Source organism: Colias eurytheme, chromosome 9 (genome assembly GCF_061535395.1).
Source record: "Colias eurytheme isolate Ceu_HAF_F1 chromosome 9, ilColEury1 Martin Lab GWU primary, whole genome shotgun sequence".
NCBI lineage: Eukaryota > Metazoa > Arthropoda > Insecta > Lepidoptera > Pieridae > Colias > Colias eurytheme.
In genome coordinates this window covers 1710124-1729536 of record NC_142988.1, presented here as the reverse complement: position 1 = coordinate 1729536, position 19413 = coordinate 1710124, and the positions used below count along the sequence as shown (strand labels likewise).

Below are 19413 nucleotides of genomic sequence, written 5' to 3'. Positions count from 1 at the left end.
AGTATAATCAGAAAATTTTAAAGTTCTGTAATTAGTTTGGATTAATAAATAAAACAATGGAAGAATTGCAAAAATTAACTTTATTAGACTGTGTTGAAAATGTTCAATACGAGCTGAAAGTTCTTTTTTATTCTTTTTTATGAAAAAGTACTTACTTTTATTATATTATAAATTCAATTTACAATCAATATTAATTAAAATATTTTTAATTGGACAGTACTCCAAAACAGTTTATTTTTATGTTCTAGAAAACTTTAATACACTCATTTGAATGCTGCGTCAAAAAATGCGGCTGACAGTATACTGGATTGCGTTCCGTTTTAAATCGTAACCAGTATAACTGGCTATAAAGGAACGGCTTCACAGTATACTGAATTGACGTCACACCTTATGGTGGCAGTACACATGGGCCCAACGTGTTGGGCCAACGGGTTGGGCCAACGTGTAGAGAGCTACTTGGCGGTATGTTGGCTTCATTAGCCTAGTTGGCGCCAATATTGGCAGGCCAACCGAATGTTGTCGGTTTTTTGTGCACACATCAAAGGATCTTGGCGCGCTCCGCAAACAGCGTTCACACGTTGGTGTCTTGTTCAGTTCGTTGTTACTCGTCAGCGGAGACAGTATCGTTGCGCGTCAATGAAATTTACGTTTAACCATGTTCCGATTATAGCGATGGCGGCGCCGAGGTTTTACAATTCGTATAATTGTATCGACATGAAGGAATAATTTGGAATCCACGGCATGAACTACACAAAAATAAAACCATATGACTCAATAAATTAGATGTTCTTTTTTCTATTTATTATATTATTCTAGATGTTTTTCTTATCTAACTTTTATACAATGCGATAAAAAAATGAATATATTTATAAAGTGAGTAAAATAGTATTAAAAAGTTACTGGTTCTTAAAAATTAAATAACAATATACAATGAGCATGATTTTGATCAAATTGTGCCTTATTACATAAATAATATTATCATTTAATAAAATAATATCTAAAATCTAATCTTTAAAGTTTCGTTTTATAGGTAGTTAAAATTAAATTAAATGTAAAATGTACACATTTTAAACATTTGAAAAAATCTAAACATAATAATGTTTTATTTATACAGTTATAAAAAAAGGACAATAGAGATTGGAAAATGGTATCATCGCAGACGGCAGAGTACTGCACTCATTGTTATTGATGCACATGTACGTAATAATTAAACGCACTGTATATAAATAAATTGCCGCGGCTGCAAGAACTTCTACGGACTACGTCCATCTTTGAAGCGCCAATGCAGAATGATCAGTACGCCAATGTGTGAACAGGAATCTTGATATCCTTCATTTTTTCCCAACACGTTGGCCCAACGCCTTGGCCCCATGTGTACTGCCGCTATTACAGTGGTCGCAGTGCATAACGGAATACACCCTTCAATGAACAGCTGATTTTGACAATGACTTGAGTTCACATCACAATAGCGATTAGCGTATTTCTCACTGATTACTGATAAAATATTTGTTTACGAAGTTTTATGAATGATTTTTGTATTTTCCATTGAAAATAAATAATGAGAGCACGTTACTTAACATATTTTTCATACATAGGTACAAGATTTAGGTCCGTTTTTTTACATTATATTATGTTTTAGCCGATATCTATGTAACAATATTATGTTTATTTAAACAACATAATAATTAACAGGGCGGCTGAGAAACTATGGATTAAGGAAGGCCGAAATTATCCTGATCCGGAAAGCGTCCAGGGTATAATGGAAATTGCTATACAAAAACAGCTCAGGCCACTAAATTATCCTTTACTTCAGCTCTCGAGCCGGTAATTTATTTCACATACATAATATTACACAAAAAATATGACACTGTACCTTACCCGTAATACTTACCTTCCAAAGAAGAATTTGTATAAAACCACTAAATATATTCCTAACCTCTTTCCATACTGCTGTCTAGTTCAAAATCTTTGTATCAATCCTGGTAGGAAATTTTTAGAAATTAATCCTTTCCTATTATATACTGATACAATAATGCTCTTTTTTCTACAGTACAGATGGGGGAGTCCATGCTCTAAACTCAACAGCACATGTTGACTTAGAAAGGCCCGGACCAAAAGTATATGACCCACATTTCATTACCTATGAATTAAATAAGTTTTTTCTCATACATCAGTTAAGTATTATTGTGAAGAATACACTAAGAGTAAATGACGACTTCAGTGCTAGATTTAATGCTGTCAGTAGGACTTATTTATACAGGTAATACAGGTTTTATTCAGTATTTTATTTGTAACTAGCTGTGCCCTGCGGTTTTACCCGCAGTGCTCCACTCCTGTTAGCCTATAGCCTATAGCCTTCCTCGATAAATGATGAGTTATTTCAAATCTGACCAATAGTTCCTGAGATTAGTGCGTTCAAACAAACAAACAAACTCTTAGCTTTGTAATATTATATTAGTACAGATAAGAAAATTTTCTATAATACTTATATTAAATTGTTAAAGTATTTTGAACCACGCTTTGATATATTTTATATTATAGACATTTTAAGAGTAAGCAAAATATGAGAGTATATTTTCATTTACAGATTTGCAGTACCCAAGCCAGGCGTAGAATTACCAGAAAATGAATCTATATTTCAACATGTACCTATAGAGGAGTGGAAGAGGTGTTATTTTATAAGGTACTTTGCAAATACCTTTTCATCTAGTATATTACATATTTCAATAGTACCCAACTTGTTTGAAAAGCAACAAAAATGCAACCTTTCTTGATTTAACCCTTCAATACTTTTTCAGAATAAACAATTTTGACATAGAGCGATTCAAAGAGGGTGCCAAATATTTTGTTGGGTTTCACGATTTTACGACATTCAAGAAATTTGATAAATCATTGCAAAACAAACAAAACAGGAGACTTATTTATTCAATAGATGTCAGGCCAGGAGCACCTTGTGTGACATCCTGCACTGATTTAAAAGATAATATTTTGGATTACTGGGATATAGTGATAAGGGGGAGAGGTTTTGTTCATAATCAGGTATGTATTTTTCAATCTAGAAGTAAGAATAAGTAAGGTTAAAATTTTTATTGGAAATAATATTATATTATGTCGTGCATCTTGAAGTGAAACTTCTTTAGGCGCGTTGAATACAATTTCAAGGTCGCGTCATGGCAATACCGTCACGTCATGGAGTAATGCGACGATTTTGGTATCTTTGAATCTTGCCAAATAAGTTTCACTTCTGACACGTATGCTCGGCACACACGCTCCTTTTTTTACAGTAAATTGATGTGTCATACACATTAGATTCAATTGCACGCCTCATAAGCGAAGCGTTGAGGTGGGTACTACTGTCACTTCGCGCAAAACATCTGATTTTTCAAACTTAAAATGTCTTTATGTATCATACATTGCACTTGTAAGATAATACATACACACACATATTAAGAAAAAACACTATTTTTAACGTTCATGATATTTTTGATGTCATTTTTGTTATTTAAACTAGTTAAAAAACAGTTTAAAAAAGTTCTGTCTTGGACGTCCGTGTGTCTGTATGTGCGGATCCTTTTTCTTGTTATCACGATAGCGACCGAAATACTTTACTAATCGAGTCTTTTTTTTTCTCTTACGCTTGAGTATGCTCAGGAATAGAACCCTTTCATTTTTCAGGGTCTGATTCGATGTGGTTTAATTGTTATTAAATAAACAAAAATAATAATTAATAAATATTTATTAAAAAAAATTATGAGGCGTGCACTTTTGGATTTTCCAAATTATTTTTTCTATTTTATTTTACTAACACTACTACTACACAACACAACTAAATTGTAGAAAGCACATTAAATTACTTACTATCATCCAATATTCTAGATCCGTCGCATGGTCGGAAGTCTCATATCTGTGGCTATCGGTAAGCTCCCACCAGAGGAGATCAAGGTGATGCTCCAGGTGCCTTCAAAGCACTCGTGGCACACCTTCATACAATCCATACCACCACATGGCTTGTATCTATGTGATGTTGAATATAAGCCAGAAGATCTTGTGTTTAATGAACAAACAATAAGTGAAAAGTGTAAAACAAGTGAACAAGTGACTGATGAAGAATAGTGAATTAACTTAAAAGTGATTATAAACCAAAAATAGTTATTATCATTGTTGCATTTTTATTGAAGTGAAACTTCTTTATCGGGGTTGGAAAAAAATTTAGTGTAACATTTTTTCGTTACGCGCCATCTTGTTCTTATCCCTACCACGCGTGATTCGACGTATTTCTGTCAAGTTGCATAAAGTAAATTATTTTTTGAAAAATAAGGTTATAAAGAAGTTTCACTTCTTACGTGTGTACACTAGTACATGCACACATTTTTTTTTACTTAGAAAATAAATACTTGTTATCAATAAGAATGAGTTTCTTAAGTGAATTACGTAAACAGAAAGAGAAACTGAAAGAAACAGAAACCATCATAACTAAAGTTGATGGAAAGAGGTATATTGAAATAGGCCAAGAGCTAACGCAACTGAATGAAAATGTCTATGGTTTTGTAGTAGATACTAAACCAGATGACATACCTGTACTTATAATAGATCATTTGTACATTGGTTCCCAAGATTGTGCAGTCAATAGTATTTTAAAGACCTACAATATAAAACATGTGTTAAGTTTAGGTATTGAAGTTAATGTTGACGTTGATAATAAATTTGTTAATATATTAGATTTGCCTGAATCTAACATTAAGTTTGCATTGAAAGATTGTTTACCATTTGTAAAAAATGCCATAGATAATAGAGAAAATGTTCTCATCCATTGTAATGCGGGCGTGTCGCGAACCTCTATGGTTACCATAGCTTATTTAATGCACTATGAGTTAATGAGTTATGAAAATGCTTACAATTTAGTTAAAAGTAAAAGGCCAGCAATACAGCCTAATGATGGATTTAGAAAGCAATTAATTTGCTTAAAACCAGGCGAATGTATATGATTTTTTTAATAAAATATATTTTGTAATATACAAATAAACACTAACATAATATTATATTGTTTTTTTTACTTCTTCTTCTTTTTTGTTTATGGCCTGCCCATTTTTTTTTTACTTATAGTAAAAATTTCATAGTTTCTTCCTTCAGTGAGACATAATGTGAATGAAATAAAAAATACAAGTATTTGAAACAAAACTTTATTCTCTAATAAATAAGGCAATAAGTACAAACACCATTATTATATATGAGGCGATAGCACTGTATGAGGTCTTATTGTTTCACGCACTTGCGGTAGTGGAGATTTTTCAGTAAACAACAATTTGTTAGATAAGTAATAATAATTATACTCTTGTTTAGTCCTAAGTTTACAAAATTGTTCTCATGCATTCACAAGATAGTGTGTGTAGTCCCGCAATGCTTCGGACTAAGCAATTCGTATAATTACAATAGAACTACAAATAAATTTATTATTTACATTAGGTCGTTCATTGTAACCACAGACATAGATAGACTACGCAAGTACCGCGATCTGTATGAAAACCAAGCGTGTCATATTTTTTGTACTGACCTTGACGCGTTATGACGTCACGAGCGCTTTTTAGTGATGGTAATTTCATTTTACGCTAAATCGATTAGGACGCCACTCGCGCGGCGATTCTAGTATCGTCCTATCCCATCGAAGTAAATCGAAAGAAATCAGATCAAACTAGATCTATGTCTAAGAGGTAATTAAATAAATGAATCGTAATCGATTACTAAATCGATTCAAGACAGAAAAATGATAATTACCATAGACAGAGGAATGATAAAATAAATTTATAAACCTTTTAATATTCTAACAAGTAAACTAATGTGTTTTAGCTTTTTCTTACATATGCCCATTGAGTTACCGTGTACTACGTACTAGAGAGGTCATCGAAAGAAAGTAATGAAACTGTTAATCAATCAATCTTTATGTCCCGTTGCATCAATCCATTTTTCTTTTATGTTCGGGTTACTTGGAAAACTGAAAAAACAAACATAGTCTAAGCAATAAGGAGTTTTCTTAAAACCTCCCAAGATGACACTTTAACTAATGGCGTCCATGTCATAATATTTATTTTGAGTACCTTTGTATTAAAATACTTAAAAGTTCTAGGTCAAGTCGTATTAAATGACAAAAAAATCTATGCCTTTTTTTCTGAAAAATTGCTCCTTCAAATTATCATTTTTCTGTTCGATTATAAAATCGATTAGAATCGAGAACTGTTGCATCAAATGAACATCACTAACCACAAAATTGGACAGAAAAATGAGAAGACGCTATTCATTGCTTGTTATCATACGACTCGATCTTTACCGTGCCAAGTAAAAGCCGCAATGTATTCCGAATCATTTCGTATGATTTGGTATCCGTGTTTGTCACGATCGTTTTCCACAGATATTCTTTATTTGATTTTAAAATAAATAGTGCATATTCTGATTAGAAAATTACTTACCGGTGGAAGGAAACATCTCTGCTAACTCGGCCACTCACAGCTGTGGAGTTTCTACAGTTTATAACGGCGCAATTCGGTATTTTACTTTATTCAGCTTCACGTCTTTCCTTGGCGAACTGCAAGCGCGGACTGAGTGTAGGCCAGCGTCAAGTAAGTTTCATTAACATAGTTTGGACACGGGAAGTACATACACTCGCTTAGTCTATCTTGATACATGTCTGTGATTGTAACAATCTATAAGTATCTTAATAATTTGAAATCATTCTTATTTCTTTACTTCACACAGTTCTTTATTGAAAAAGTTGATAATATATTATAAAGATACACGAAACAAGTATGTAAAACATTAAAACCTTATAATATAATCTAAAATCTATAACACCGCATTGGAAGCGCTCTATAAGGTACAATTTTTTAAATAGCACCAATTCATAAGTACATGAAATTGATTTTGCCGCGCTTTTTAAGTCTATAGTCTATGGACGTATGCAACTGGACAGCGTCTTAAGTATTTGATAAATAATTTACCGGTCATTATTTACGGTGGGTTTGTATAAAATTAGAAATGGTTAGAATAATATTGATAAGAAAAACGAAACCATAAACATTGAGATATACATATGGAGACGACACCGCCTACATCACTTATGTTCCGCTCTACATACGCCATATGGCGTAACTGCACGCTCATTTTTTATTTGTTTTAAAGTGAAACGCATCAAATATGCCTTCGTGTGTGTTACGATATTGCACAAATAATACGGAAAAGTGCAAAGGAATAACTTTCATCGGTAAGTACCTAACTAGATAATAATTTTTAAAACTTAGTTAGAGCAAAAAAATGGCGCACAGATTTTGTTCGTGGTGTCTCCTCCATACGAAGTAATATTATCTCAATGACCATAAACAGTTTATTTTTATATGTGCATTGTTTATTATGGTAAAAAATACAAATTATTAGAACGCTCTAACTCATTATAATATGCAGGAATACGGATTATTAAAACATTAAGAACAACGTAGGTAAACAGTAAACACAATGTATTTGTTTTGAGCAAAATGGAAATTACAATAAGTATAAACCACAAAAACAAATGTAAATTTAAACGAAGAGAACTATTCTACTGGTGAGGAGTTCAATAAAATCCTTTTCTATAAAAGATAAAGTTATTTTTATAAGTACATAAATGTGCTTATGTCCGTTCAAACTGATTAATTTATGGAAGATTCGCAGATTCGCGTCAGTGTTCAACAATGTCAAAATTACCCTATCTTTCCATTTTTTATCATAAAATGATCGTTAATCGATTTTTTGGCAGTGCCATACATTTTTAATTTTATATACTTAACCCATATTTTAGGTTAAGTTTGTTAATCTATTGCACGCCTCATAAGCGAAGCGTTGAGGTGGGTACTACTGTCACTTCGCGCAAAACATCTGATTTTTCAAACTTAAAATGTCTTTATGTATCATACATTGCACTTGTAAGATAATACATACACACACATATTAAGAAAAAACACTATTTTTAACGTTCATGATATTTTTGATGTCATTTTTGTTATTTAAACTAGTTAAAAAACAGTTTAAAAAAGTTCTGTCTTGGACGTCCGTGTGTCTGTATGTGCGGATCCTTTTTCTTGTTAACACGATAGCGACCGAAATACTTTCTTTTCTCTTACGCTTGAGTATGCTCAGGAATAGAACCCTTTCATTTTTCAGGGTCTGATTCGATGTGGTTTAATTGTTATTAAATAAACAAAAATAATAATTAATAAATATTTATTAAAAAAAAATTATGAGGCGTGCACTTTTGGATTTTCCAAATTATTCCTTCCTTTTTGTCGAATATCTCGAGAGACAGGATACTGACTAAAATATTTAATGTCGAACGATTAGTTACTTCTTGTAAGAATCGTAAAACTACGTTATTGCAGGAATATGGCAATACAATATACCTACTTAAATAAGTATCAAACTTATGGTAAGAACCTACATAATGATTTCATTAAAATTTATAATTTACATGTCGTAATATCCGATAGTCTAAATAAAAATTGATTATTTTTATTTGGTTTTTTACCTCGGTAATTAATGTTACCTGATTATTTATTATTAATAATAATCCTCTAATATTAATGTCAGGTATTGCTATGTAAAATATATTAAATCGACTTAACATTGTTGTAAGTACCTATATTTGGATATTTGAGACAACATCTCTTAGAATTCAAAAATTTTTCACATTCGAACTATAATTCTTATTAAAATTATCGATTTTAAGCATGTTGTGTTCTGTTAAATAAATGAGACACAAATGATCACAATTTAAACCTCTTGTGCCAAAAATATGCAATTGTTAAGTTTGATAAACAAGAGTATTACGTTTGGTAATGACCAGCCATCAGTCTTCAACCAGTAAAAACTCATCTGAAAAACTTATATACAAATAAAATCCAAATTTATCAATAATCAACATTAAAACATTATGTCATATATGTCACTTAATCCTAACGTATCCTAAAAACAACAACTTAAACATTAACCGATTATATAATATGTATACCTCTAAAAACATTGTACTTTACACATTGCTACATAATTGTCTTTTAATTTTTCTTAATCACGAAAAAAACATGTCAAAAATTGTTACAACCCAGGATTATTATTGGACGTTTTCTATCACAAAATAATTTGATTATTAAGTACACATTTAATAATTCATAATATACAAATATTTAAGACGATTTCATTAAAACCACAAAACTATTAAATATAAAGGGAATTAAACAAAATGACTACTGGTCGGGAATGCAATGATCCAAATTATTCCAAGTAAAATAATATTCAATTAAGATACAAGGGAAAATTTTTATAAAAACGAATTTTAAAATTCCTCAAAGCGAAATAACCTTAAATCTACATTAAATTTAACACATCAATTGTGAATAAAATGTAAGTTTTTTTCGAAAATAGGTACTATAAAAATATAACCAACTCAATAAAATCATACGAAAAAAGTTTTGAAAGTCGATTTACATTGGAAAACAAAGTTCAATTAATAAAATTTAACTCTATACTTATCTAGAATTTAATCAACTCATTGAAACGTGACGCAAGTGGTAATTAAATAATTGAAAAATCTTGTCAATTCAATAAAATAAGATATAATCTTGACAAATATGTAATTAAGTACAAGCCGATTTAAAATTTTAAAAATATTATCAGCTAGAATCTCAACAATTCCTAAAAACGCTTCCAAACATAATTTCTCAGAGTTATTATAACGCTTCGTAAAATTTTTTTGAAGTGAAACTTCTTTATCGGGGTTGGAAAAAAATTTTGTGTAACATTTTTTCGTTACGCGCCATCTTGTTTTTATCCCTACCACGCCTGATTGACGTATTTCTGTAAAGTTGCATATGCATATAGTAAATTATTTTTTGAAAAATAAGGTCATAAAGAAGTTTCACTTCTTACGTGTGTACTCTAGTACACGCACACATTTTTTTTGTAATAAATTATCTCAGAACGAAAGAGATAAAACACGACAATCTATTCTCAAAAACATATCCGCTACATAATTTTATAAGGCACTTAATTATTTTAAAACTCAACATTGTCGCAATTACCCTTAAAAATTGCCACTTTTCGACAGTTTACTAGAATAGCCACATTCACAACTTTTATGTCTAATAATGGCTACTCAAAATCATTCATACAATAAACAAATCAGAATCGCGCTCAAAAATTGCCTGTCGCAAAACTCTGCCTACTCTTAGAGTTTTCTATTGAGCTTAAACAATAGACTTTGATCATTACTAACTACCACGGAATAAGGTGTTAATTTGAATGTTTTTACCTCACTAACTCAAAAGCTCTTGAGCGTCAGTCCCCTGGCCGGTAGGCGGTAAACGGCAGAGTTGAGCCTACACAATTTGATCACTTCTGCCACGGAATAAGGTGTCAATTTGAATGTTTTTACCTCACAAACTCAAAAGCTCTTGAGCGTCAGTCCCCTGGCTGGTAGACTATTGGCTTTAGCCGGTGCATCTCTCGCCTGCGAGTGTGCTACCGCTATACTGAGACACTGGACCCATTCTTCAGCATTCTTGCCATCTTTGGGCTTCAGGATCAGGGTTTGGTCTCCGGTGAAGATTTCGAACGCTTTGGGAATGTTACGCGCGCCTCGTGACACTTTTACTGAACGGATCTGGTTTATGTCTATGCTTTCGCCGCCGCTCTGTAATGTTTATATTGTTTATGATTATCAAAATAATTATCATTTACTGTCATTATTGAAAACTATTTTTAATAAAACTTGAAATAGTGTTCTGTTTTAACTTTACATAAATTAACATAAAAGATCGACATACTATCATTGAGATAATATTACTACGTATGGAGGAGACACCACGAACAAAATCTGTGCGCCATTTTTTTGCTCTAACTAAGTTTTAAAAATTATTATCTAGTTAGATGAAAGTTATTCCTTTGCACTTTTCCGTATTATTTGTATTATTTGTGCAATATCGTAACACACACGAAGGCATATTTGATGCGTTTTACTTTAAAACAAATAAAAAATGAGCGTGCAGTTACGCCATATGGCGTATGTTGAGCGGAACATAAGTGATGTAGGCGGTGTCGTCTCCATATGTATATCTCAATGCATACTATCGGCTTTCCAGATTTGCCATTTTTTTTTTGACGTGTATGAATTTACGCATTCAAAAACTAATTTGTCTATGAAATCAGAAACACACTCACCGATCCCTTGCACGACAGATGCGCGCCGGACAGCGTGAAGTACCTTGTCCGCCAGCGTCTGAACAGCCTCCACCGGCCCTTCTTCTCCTTCAGCTGCCCCTCGATGACCGGCTGCCCGTCAGCCGCCAGGAACCCCACAGCCCTCTCCGGGTGGTTGCAGAGGAAACACCCCCAGGTCGCTTTGGACGGCTCGCTTTGGGCGTTCACTTCGAACACGTCGAAGAAACCCGCCGCGCGTAGTTCGTTCACTAGCATCTCTTGTTCCTGTGTGGAGCAAAGGAATTGTAATCAGTTTCATGTACCACGTTTTATACGTTTGTAATTATAAAATGTTAGTATTGTTGGATTGAAAATGAAAATATCGGGTACATATTATAGTCTAATAAAAACAGTTTCTAAAATTATCAACAGGTTTCTTAAAACCATGAATGAATACTACGATATTATGCTTACCTTTACATACTTAAGGGTGCGTATAAAGCAAAATTACCAATCTTCTATTAGATGATACGTGTAATATTCAAGACCAAATCTAAAAAATAAAATATATATCAAACTAGATGATATGTTCAACGATTCTGTTTAATCAAAAACATAAAATATTAAAATTTACTCGATAAAAAAAAATCACCAAGTTAGCTCTAATTTTCACACTTTTACGTTTTCTACTTGACATGGTAATACTTATTATGATTTTTTTTTTCATAAACAATTATATTAAAACATTTGCAAGATATTTGTCAGAGCATTTTGTTTAATTACTTTTAGTTTTGGTTTTATCTGCGATAAACCACTTTTGGCGCTCTTTTTTTCTCGAGATAAACGTTTGGTTTTGTCACGATAAAAGTGGTTTATCGCAGATAAAACCAAAACTAAAAGTAATTACACAAAATGCTCTGACAAATATCTTGCAAATGTTTTAATATAATTGTTTATGAAAAAAAAATCATAATAAGTATTACCATGTCAAGTAGAAAACGTAAGAGTGTGAAAATTAGAGCTAACTTGGTGATTTTTTTTTATCGAGTAAATTTTAATATTTTATGTTTTTGATTAAACAGAATCGTTGAACATATCATCTAGTTTGATATATATTTTATTTTTTAGATTTGGTCTTGAATATTACACGTATCATCTAATAGAAGATTGGTAATTTTGCTTTATACGCACCCTTAAGCATATGATTTATACTTAATTATTTTGCGATTGCTCGTTGATGATTCCAATTCAGGCCTCATCGTTACCTAAATAAGTGAAATTCTCACCTTGAGTCCCGGGAAGGCACTAGTGACCAGCGTGAGGAACGTCTTGTTCTCGCACTTGAGAATGTCCCAGCAGTGCTTGAGGCTGGCCACAGTGGGGTCGCGGCTAGACAACGCGGCCGCGTGTCTCGCCTGCAGCGCGAGGAACATGAGGTGTATCCACACGCGCGGCGCTCTCGTGCGGAGGGAGAACGCCGCACGTGCGTACAGGCAGTGCGGCCCGCGGCGGCCGCACGCGAACTGGAGACGCGCTTGCTTTTTGGAACGGCGCTCTGGTAAAGCAAACGGTAAATGTTTCATTACAGACCTTTTGGTCATCATATTAACCCATTGAGCCACGAACGGCCCGATCGGTCCACGACACAATAGATTTTCTATTGTATATGTGATTCCGAGACCTGAGTTATTACTGACTTCTTATCATTGTATTAATAACTTTATAAAATTATAATGATGAATGTACTGATTACTACCCTCTCAGGATAAGGTTTCGTCATCATTGTTACTTTATTATTTGTCATGAATCCATGATACACACCAATAAACATTAAGCTTAGAAAATAGATATTGTTGTTTAGTTCTATAAATCTAAAGACGCTCATAAGTTAAAAATGAGATTTTTTTCCATGATAAAAATAACAATGTTTGGGCTGACTGTATGTAAAAAAGAGAAATACGTTAATAAAAAGATGAAGAAGAAGGGCAGACAATAGCGATTCATGCATTTGTGAAATTATTATCAAATCAAAAATAACAACATTGTATGTCACCTTTTTAAATGAACAATATTTCAAACTACCCACAAAAATACACGAACACTTACCTTCAATGGTACACTTAGCGGGTGGCGGTATCCTCAACGACACGTTATCCATATACGCCTTTATTTTATCCAAGTGCTTCTCACAGAAGTGCTGCACTGTGTCCCTCATGGGATACGGCTCGAACACACTGATCCGATGGTTCGAGTTGTCATTATTGATCATTGTAACACTTGTGTTGTTAGCCCGGCGTGACGTCACTGTCACCGGGCCAGAAATGGACACAGAATTCGTTCCAATTTGTGTCAAAATTGGTCCAGAGGGACTTGTGGAAGTAATCACTGATACTTGGCCCAAAGCCGTGTTCGAGTGCTGTATGGACACTGAGGACGTGATTGGAGTTAGCCCGTCAGCTGATTTACCGATCAGTGGATTCACTGAAATCGATTGAGTTTGTAGTGGCGCGGATATTATTGTCGGTCCTGCCGTCTGAAATTGTGTATAAAAATAATCATTAACAAAAAATTATAAAGTTAAATATTGTATCCCGAAAAATTTTGCAAAATGCTTTTTTTTTGTTTTTTTTTTTTGGGCCTTCGAGTCGGATAAGTTTATGTGAATTTGTAAATATAATTTATTTTATACTAACCGACACTGCTGCAGCACCAACTGGTTTTGGTCCAGTACTCTTAGAGTTCGGTACTGAAATATTTGTTGAGATTATTAGTGTACTGTTTATTTATTTTTATTAGTATTGTGTGTTCTTTCACGTATAAGTAACGCCCATATTGTGTTTATACCTGGTGCAGGAAGGTTTGCGTTTTGTGCGTTGATTTGTTGTGATGATGATAGTCGAGTCATGCTTTTGTGAAGTCCACCCACCGACCCACCTAAAATTTATTTACATAATGTCAAAACACAGAAAGTATGTGAGAAACGTAAAAGGGAATTATGAAGTCAAGTCATCATCAGAAGTGCATCAATATGGATTGTTTAAGAAAGTGAACAGAGAGACAAAATGAGCTGTTATAACTTATTATTTATTTCTTACCAGCAACATTCAATCTTGTCATGCTTCTATGGGAATTAGGGCCCGGATGCAAGCGTCCTGTACTCCTCGAGTCTCCCAATTTGGCCCTCCGCGTGTAGCCAACAGGGCCAGTGGGCCCCGTTGTTACAACTGAGGGCCCGGGGGCCACAGCCGGGGCCCCAGCGGTAGTTGAGGGCCCTGTTGTCGTGCCAGAGCTAATAACATTGCCTGTGGAATTCTGACCGCCTAGTTTGACAATCGTCACACCACCGGATGTTCTATTTATCTCTCCGTGAGTCGATTTCGGACGATTACTAGAAGCATAATGAAAAATAAGAATAAATACAAATATGTGGGTACTTTCATACTTTTTTTAACGATTTAAAAAATAATTATACATACCGCCTTCTACGAGTTCTATGTTTATATCCTCGAAAGCTTTTAGAACAATTATATCATATTAGTAAAATTCAAAATGAAGATATACTTTTCCTATTTTTTTATTCCGTGAACTTTCAAATATGAAAGTTTTCAATACAAATACTTATAAAAATAATACTTTTATTGTTAAAAATTGAAATTTTATTCCTATAACGGTGATGATGAATGAGGGTGATGATGATAACGTCACTCACCTATGATTGGCTCTCAACGCGGCCAGCAATCGGTCAGTAAATAACGCAGGGTAAGCGCTACACAGCGCGGTCGCTTCCCGGATGAGCGCCGCTTGTTCTGACCATTCCGCACCGTGTAATCTCTCCACTACGAAGTTTAGCGCTTCTTGCGCTCTTTCCTAATGTGAAATATGGTATATGTTACTAGTACTTCGTTTGACGTGACACGTGAAAAGTTTGTAGTGTTCATAAGTATTATATAAAAAAAATAATTATAAATGTATGCATGAAAATTAAAAAAAATTGTATTGTTATAAAGCGCCAGTTTAAGTGATGTGATTTGGAGTAAATTAAAATATCGTTGTAGCGTTAAGTGTAAAATAGTTCAAAACAAACTAACTGCTGTCTGAAGGAATCGAAAGGGATAACTTTCACCCTGGTAAGTAAATAAAATAAATCACAAATGAATGTGGTATAATTTAAAAGGGACTCTGTCTAGCTACGAAAATAATGGCAACACATGACGTATTTTTAACATTTAAAGGGCTTTTTGACCACTGTAAAGGTTGATACTCACCCGGCTAGTAGTAGCAACACGGGCGAGCGTGGTTGCAATAAGGCCAGCGCTCCGCGGCGAAGCGTGTGCCGCACGACCCGCCCGAGACAACGCGCCCGCTTGTTCCGCAACTAGCGAGGGACGACTTGCGCTCACGCTCGCTATTACCTAGAAGGTAAGTAAGGTTCTAGGTGGTAGAGGTGCAAACTGGCAACGCCGCACGCGTTACTCGTGAGGGAACGTCACAGTGAAAAGCGTAAACTGGCAACGCCGCACGCGGCTGCTAGTAATCGAACGCCGTAGCTCTAGTCGCGCGGGCTAAGTGATTAATTTTATGTGTTTTACCTTAACAATGTTGGGGAATTAGGTAAGAAAAAAGAAAATAACTAAAATGTAGTAAGACATAAATTTTGAAAAACAGTACTTTTTAAATAAGATATGTCCATTGCGTTGTAGTATCTATACATATAATAAATATAAAATATAAAGAGATGATAAGTTAAAAAAAAATTGAATTCTCATTGAAAACAAAGACTGGACTGAATGAATGGTCAAACAAAAATCTCATAAATACCTGCAGCAAATCCATACACATGCATCCCGGATCGTTCTGCGGTGTGTTATTAGGGCACAAGTATGAAATCAGCTGCGGCACGGCTGTTTTCAAAGCCTCCGGTCGTCTTGCGGCTATTTGCTCAAACAGTGCGAATAGAGAACTCTTCTCTACGGGTTCTGCGTGTGGGAGTAACGCGACAAGCGCGGTCACGTGACCTTCTAAAGGTTCTGGGCACACTTCGTATAGGTTCGTCAGAATTCGACAAAGCGGGTAGTTTCCTAAAATAAATGAAATGCTAATTTTGAACAGGGGACTGATGTGGTTTAAAAAATTATTTATTTGAAACTAGCTTTCCGTCTATGGCTTCGCTTGCGTACATTTATTTTTATTACATGGAAGCTAAATACATTTCCAATACTATTTCAATCACATAGTGTTTTTTTAACCCATTGGCCACCGAGCGGCCCGATCGGGCCACGAAGCAAATAGATTTTCTATTGTGTCTGTGATTCCGGGGGCTGAGGCATTTTAAATAGAAGTTACATCCTTTCTTCATCCTTCCTATACATCATTCATCATGGTCTAGTTTATCTCTTTCTGCCACAGATGGAGTTATTCATTTATTTTGTGATAATTTAGGTTGTTTACTTTTTGTTATTTGCACATTTATAAAATACAAGCAGTCCGCCCCGGCTTCGCCCGTGGTACATGTTTACGTTTGCTCTCCGTTAGAACCATCCTCGGACTTCACGGAATATTATAAAAAAAGAATTATCGAAAACGGTCCACCTGTTCACGCGTGATGCCGTGACCAAGGAAAACGGGTTTCATTTTTATATATGTATACTAGTGGTCCGCCCCGGCTTCGCCCGTGGTACATATTTCGCAATAAAAGGTAGCCTATGTTCTTTCTCAGGGTCTAAAGATTATCTGTGCCAAATTTCATCAAAATCGGTCCAGTAGTTTATGCGTGAAAACCATACATACATATATACATACATACATACAAACCTTTCCTCTTTATAATATTAGTATAGATAGATAAATAATAGTAAGGCATTTTTACCTGACATAATAGAGTCCATAATGGTTTGAACATGTGGTTTCAACAACACCGCGTGGTGCACCGCGGCAAGCGAGAGATATCGCGCCATGTGACGTGATATCTCCCGATTGCCCTTGTGCAGGAATTGCACGGCAACTGGTAGGAATAGCTCCATAACTTCCGCGTTGCCACTCGACTCTTTGTCGGATTGTAAGGGGAATGATACCTGAAGAAGAAAAGTGTTTTGTATAGAGAATTTAATGAGGGTAGTTTGCATTTCTTAACAATAAAATCGCCTGCCTGTTTATGTGTAGAAGTATAAAGCAAATATTAATGAACAGATTGTACTTTTGCTGCGTAACTAGATAAGGAAAAATGCTGAAGATTCTTTTACATAAATTCATAGAAAAATCATTCAATAATAAAAAATAATATTTTGACTATACACATAAATTTGCAAATCATGTTACAAGGAAAAGCAATAAACACACAAACTTCCTCACAATGAATCACAATTAAATAAACAACTTACCAACACTATACACGCAATAATATCGGAAGCTATTTTAGCGTGCGGCGGATCGTCATCTCGCAAATGACCCACGGGCATCAAGTTATGGTGAAGGCACGACTCAAGTAACGCCACTAGAGCGCTACAGTACTTCTCCAGAGTGCCTGTCTCTTTGATACATGATGTTACGCGAGTGACGCATATCTCTATGAGTGCCTGGTCACGGTCATTACGAATGTAGTCAGGTCTAGATGAAATCTCTGTTATCTGTTTTAACTGAAACAATTTAATAATTCCTTAGCACTACATTTCTCTAATAGCTGTGCGTCAAAAGTTCCACTTGCGGAAAATAATAAAAGCTAAAAACATCAGGCGAGATTGTGGTTAAACGCTTCCCTATCTACTACAATATATACTTGCATTTCATTAAAAATCTCATCAGAATAGATACTTTAGTTTAGCTGTAAAAACGTAACAGACAAACAGGAAGACTTGCATTGAAAATATTAATATAGATATACAAAATAATTAACATTTGTGTGTTGAAATGCCTTATCCATTACATAATGTTATTTATAACTTAAAACATTGCATATTTTTATAATTTATCATAACCATTTGATGACATAAACATATAACATGCATTATGTCACCATTCAAGCATTTAACTGTGGTATGACAACAACAGCAGTGGTTCTATAACAACTTATTTCCTATCAATTTTCCATTAACTTGATAGTATAATATACTTATTGGTTTAATTATTTTTTTCAGGTTTGTAGTCCCAAATTAACCCATTGAGCCCCGAACGGCCTGATCGGGCCACAACACAATAGATTTTATATTGTGTCTGCGTTTCCAGGGCCTGAGTTATTAATGAGAATATTAAATAAAGAATTATACCTATGTAATTTACAACAAATAGGGAAAGAATTGCTACTAAAAAACATGCTGCTGTCATCATGTCTCAAAACATGTATTATATGTTTAATATTAATGTATTAGATTACACATTGATCTAGTTCTCCAGTGAACCATTGCAGTATGTTTAAATCAAGCACAAACACAAATGATATAAACATGCAGACATTTACAAGTTACAACTTAATTTGAATTCATTAAAATGCATGAGTTGTGTGATGTGGTAATACTGATTGCAGTTTTTATAATGTTTTAAATTTTTTATAGTTTGATCGTTGATATTGATCAACGATCAAAACATATGGATACTTCAATTTGAATTAACATGCATCAAAGCCAAATAAGAAATATTCCAACAGGTAATAGAGTGGATATTTACAAGGCTACTTTCACTTGAATGCATATACATGCAGAGATTGTAGTTAATTCTATATTGCATAAATAATCAAAACAAGCGCAGATATTTTATTTTTATCCACGTAAGCCTATAATAGCTATATATCTTTGTATATGTCAATGTTGTCGTAAAAAGTTCGCAAAATACTTACGACTTCATTTATATCGTTCACAATATCTGAGTCAGGGATTGCAAAAATGTCCCCCGCCCGGGTCAGGTCGCGCTCGGTGAGCACGTGCTTCAGCAATTCGTGCATACTGCTGTCTCAATAACAACTTGGAATCACAAAATGCACACAATCCACAACAACAACTGACTCGACACATCAACACCGCCTACTCAAAACTAGTTTTGAAGATTTTACAACATGTTCCAAATTATGCATAATTGTAAATGACATAAATAGAAATCGCAATCGATTTCTAACTGAAAAATAAAACAACCAAATCAAAGAAGCGAAAGTTTCAGTAAATATAGACCTTTCGATTTGTTCCGAATTCCGATCAATTCAGATCAATTCCGATTCCC

At 34.2% G+C, this 19413-nt stretch overlaps 3 protein-coding genes across 5 annotated transcripts; 2 read left to right on the top strand and 1 right to left on the bottom strand.

Annotated features, from left to right (window-relative positions):
• Nucleotides 1-1473: 1473 nt before the first annotated feature.
• On the top strand, nt 1474-4113 carry LOC149905613 (tRNA pseudouridine synthase-like 1). Of its 2 annotated transcripts, none has more exons than XM_090105472.1 (6): nt 1474-1608; nt 1693-1824; nt 2051-2260; nt 2588-2683; nt 2799-3039; nt 3877-4113. In XM_090105472.1, exons 1-6 carry the CDS (start codon nt 1559-1561, stop codon nt 4111-4113), a joined length of 966 nt encoding a protein of 321 aa, XP_089961598.1. In that variant the 5' UTR covers nt 1474-1558. The 2 variants fall into 2 exon arrangements, with proteins under 2 accessions (XP_089961598.1, XP_089961599.1); XM_090105473.1 differs by having other exon boundaries at nt 1479-1595.
• A 276-nt stretch (nt 4114-4389) lies between these two features.
• Nucleotides 4390-5024, top strand: LOC149905612 (putative dual specificity protein phosphatase DDB_G0283417). Its single transcript, XM_090105475.1, has one exon. It carries the CDS (start codon nt 4410-4412, stop codon nt 4983-4985), a length of 576 nt encoding a protein of 191 aa, XP_089961601.1. The 5' UTR covers nt 4390-4409; the 3' UTR covers nt 4986-5024.
• A 3534-nt stretch (nt 5025-8558) lies between these two features.
• Nucleotides 8559-19393, bottom strand: melt (ventricular zone expressed PH domain-containing protein melted). Of its 2 annotated transcripts, XM_090105206.1 has the most exons (13): nt 19037-19393; nt 17589-17843; nt 17078-17282; nt 16030-16289; nt 15477-15623; nt 14921-15078; nt 14307-14599; nt 14056-14145; nt 13905-13957; nt 13318-13744; nt 12498-12766; nt 11233-11496; nt 8559-10705 (listed from the first exon to the last, which is right to left on the bottom strand). In XM_090105206.1, the coding sequence occupies exons 1-13, from the start codon at nt 19139-19141 to the stop codon at nt 10457-10459; spliced, it is 2775 nt and encodes a 924-aa protein (XP_089961332.1). In that variant the 5' UTR covers nt 19142-19393; the 3' UTR covers nt 8559-10456. The 2 variants fall into 2 exon arrangements, with proteins under 2 accessions (XP_089961332.1, XP_089961333.1); XM_090105207.1 differs by lacking the exon at nt 14056-14145.
• Nucleotides 19394-19413: the final 20 nt, after the last annotated feature.

Bases quoted from the DNA above. Each gene is read 5' to 3' on its own strand.
- melt (XM_090105206.1), bottom strand. From the start codon at position 19,141: ATGCACGAATTGCTGAAGCACGTGCTCACCGAGCGCGACCTGACCCGG. The intron at 15,079-15,476 runs GTGAGTATCAAC...ATTTCACATTAG, and splicing joins GTGTTGCTACTACTAGCCGG to GAAAGAGCGCAAGAAGCGCT. The intron at 13,958-14,055 runs GTATAAACACAA...CAAATATTTCAG, and splicing joins CGCAAACCTTCCTGCACCAG to TACCGAACTCTAAGAGTACT.
- LOC149905612 (XM_090105475.1), top strand. From the start codon at position 4,410: ATGAGTTTCTTAAGTGAATTACGTAAACAGAAAGAGAAACTGAAAGAA.
- LOC149905613 (XM_090105472.1), top strand. From the start codon at position 1,559: ATGAGAGCACGTTACTTAACATATTTTTCATACATAGGTACAAGATTT. The intron at 1,609-1,692 runs GTCCGTTTTTTT...AATAATTAACAG, and splicing joins TACATAGGTACAAGATTTAG to GGCGGCTGAGAAACTATGGA. The intron at 1,825-2,050 runs GTAATTTATTTC...TTTTTTCTACAG, and splicing joins TTACTTCAGCTCTCGAGCCG to TACAGATGGGGGAGTCCATG.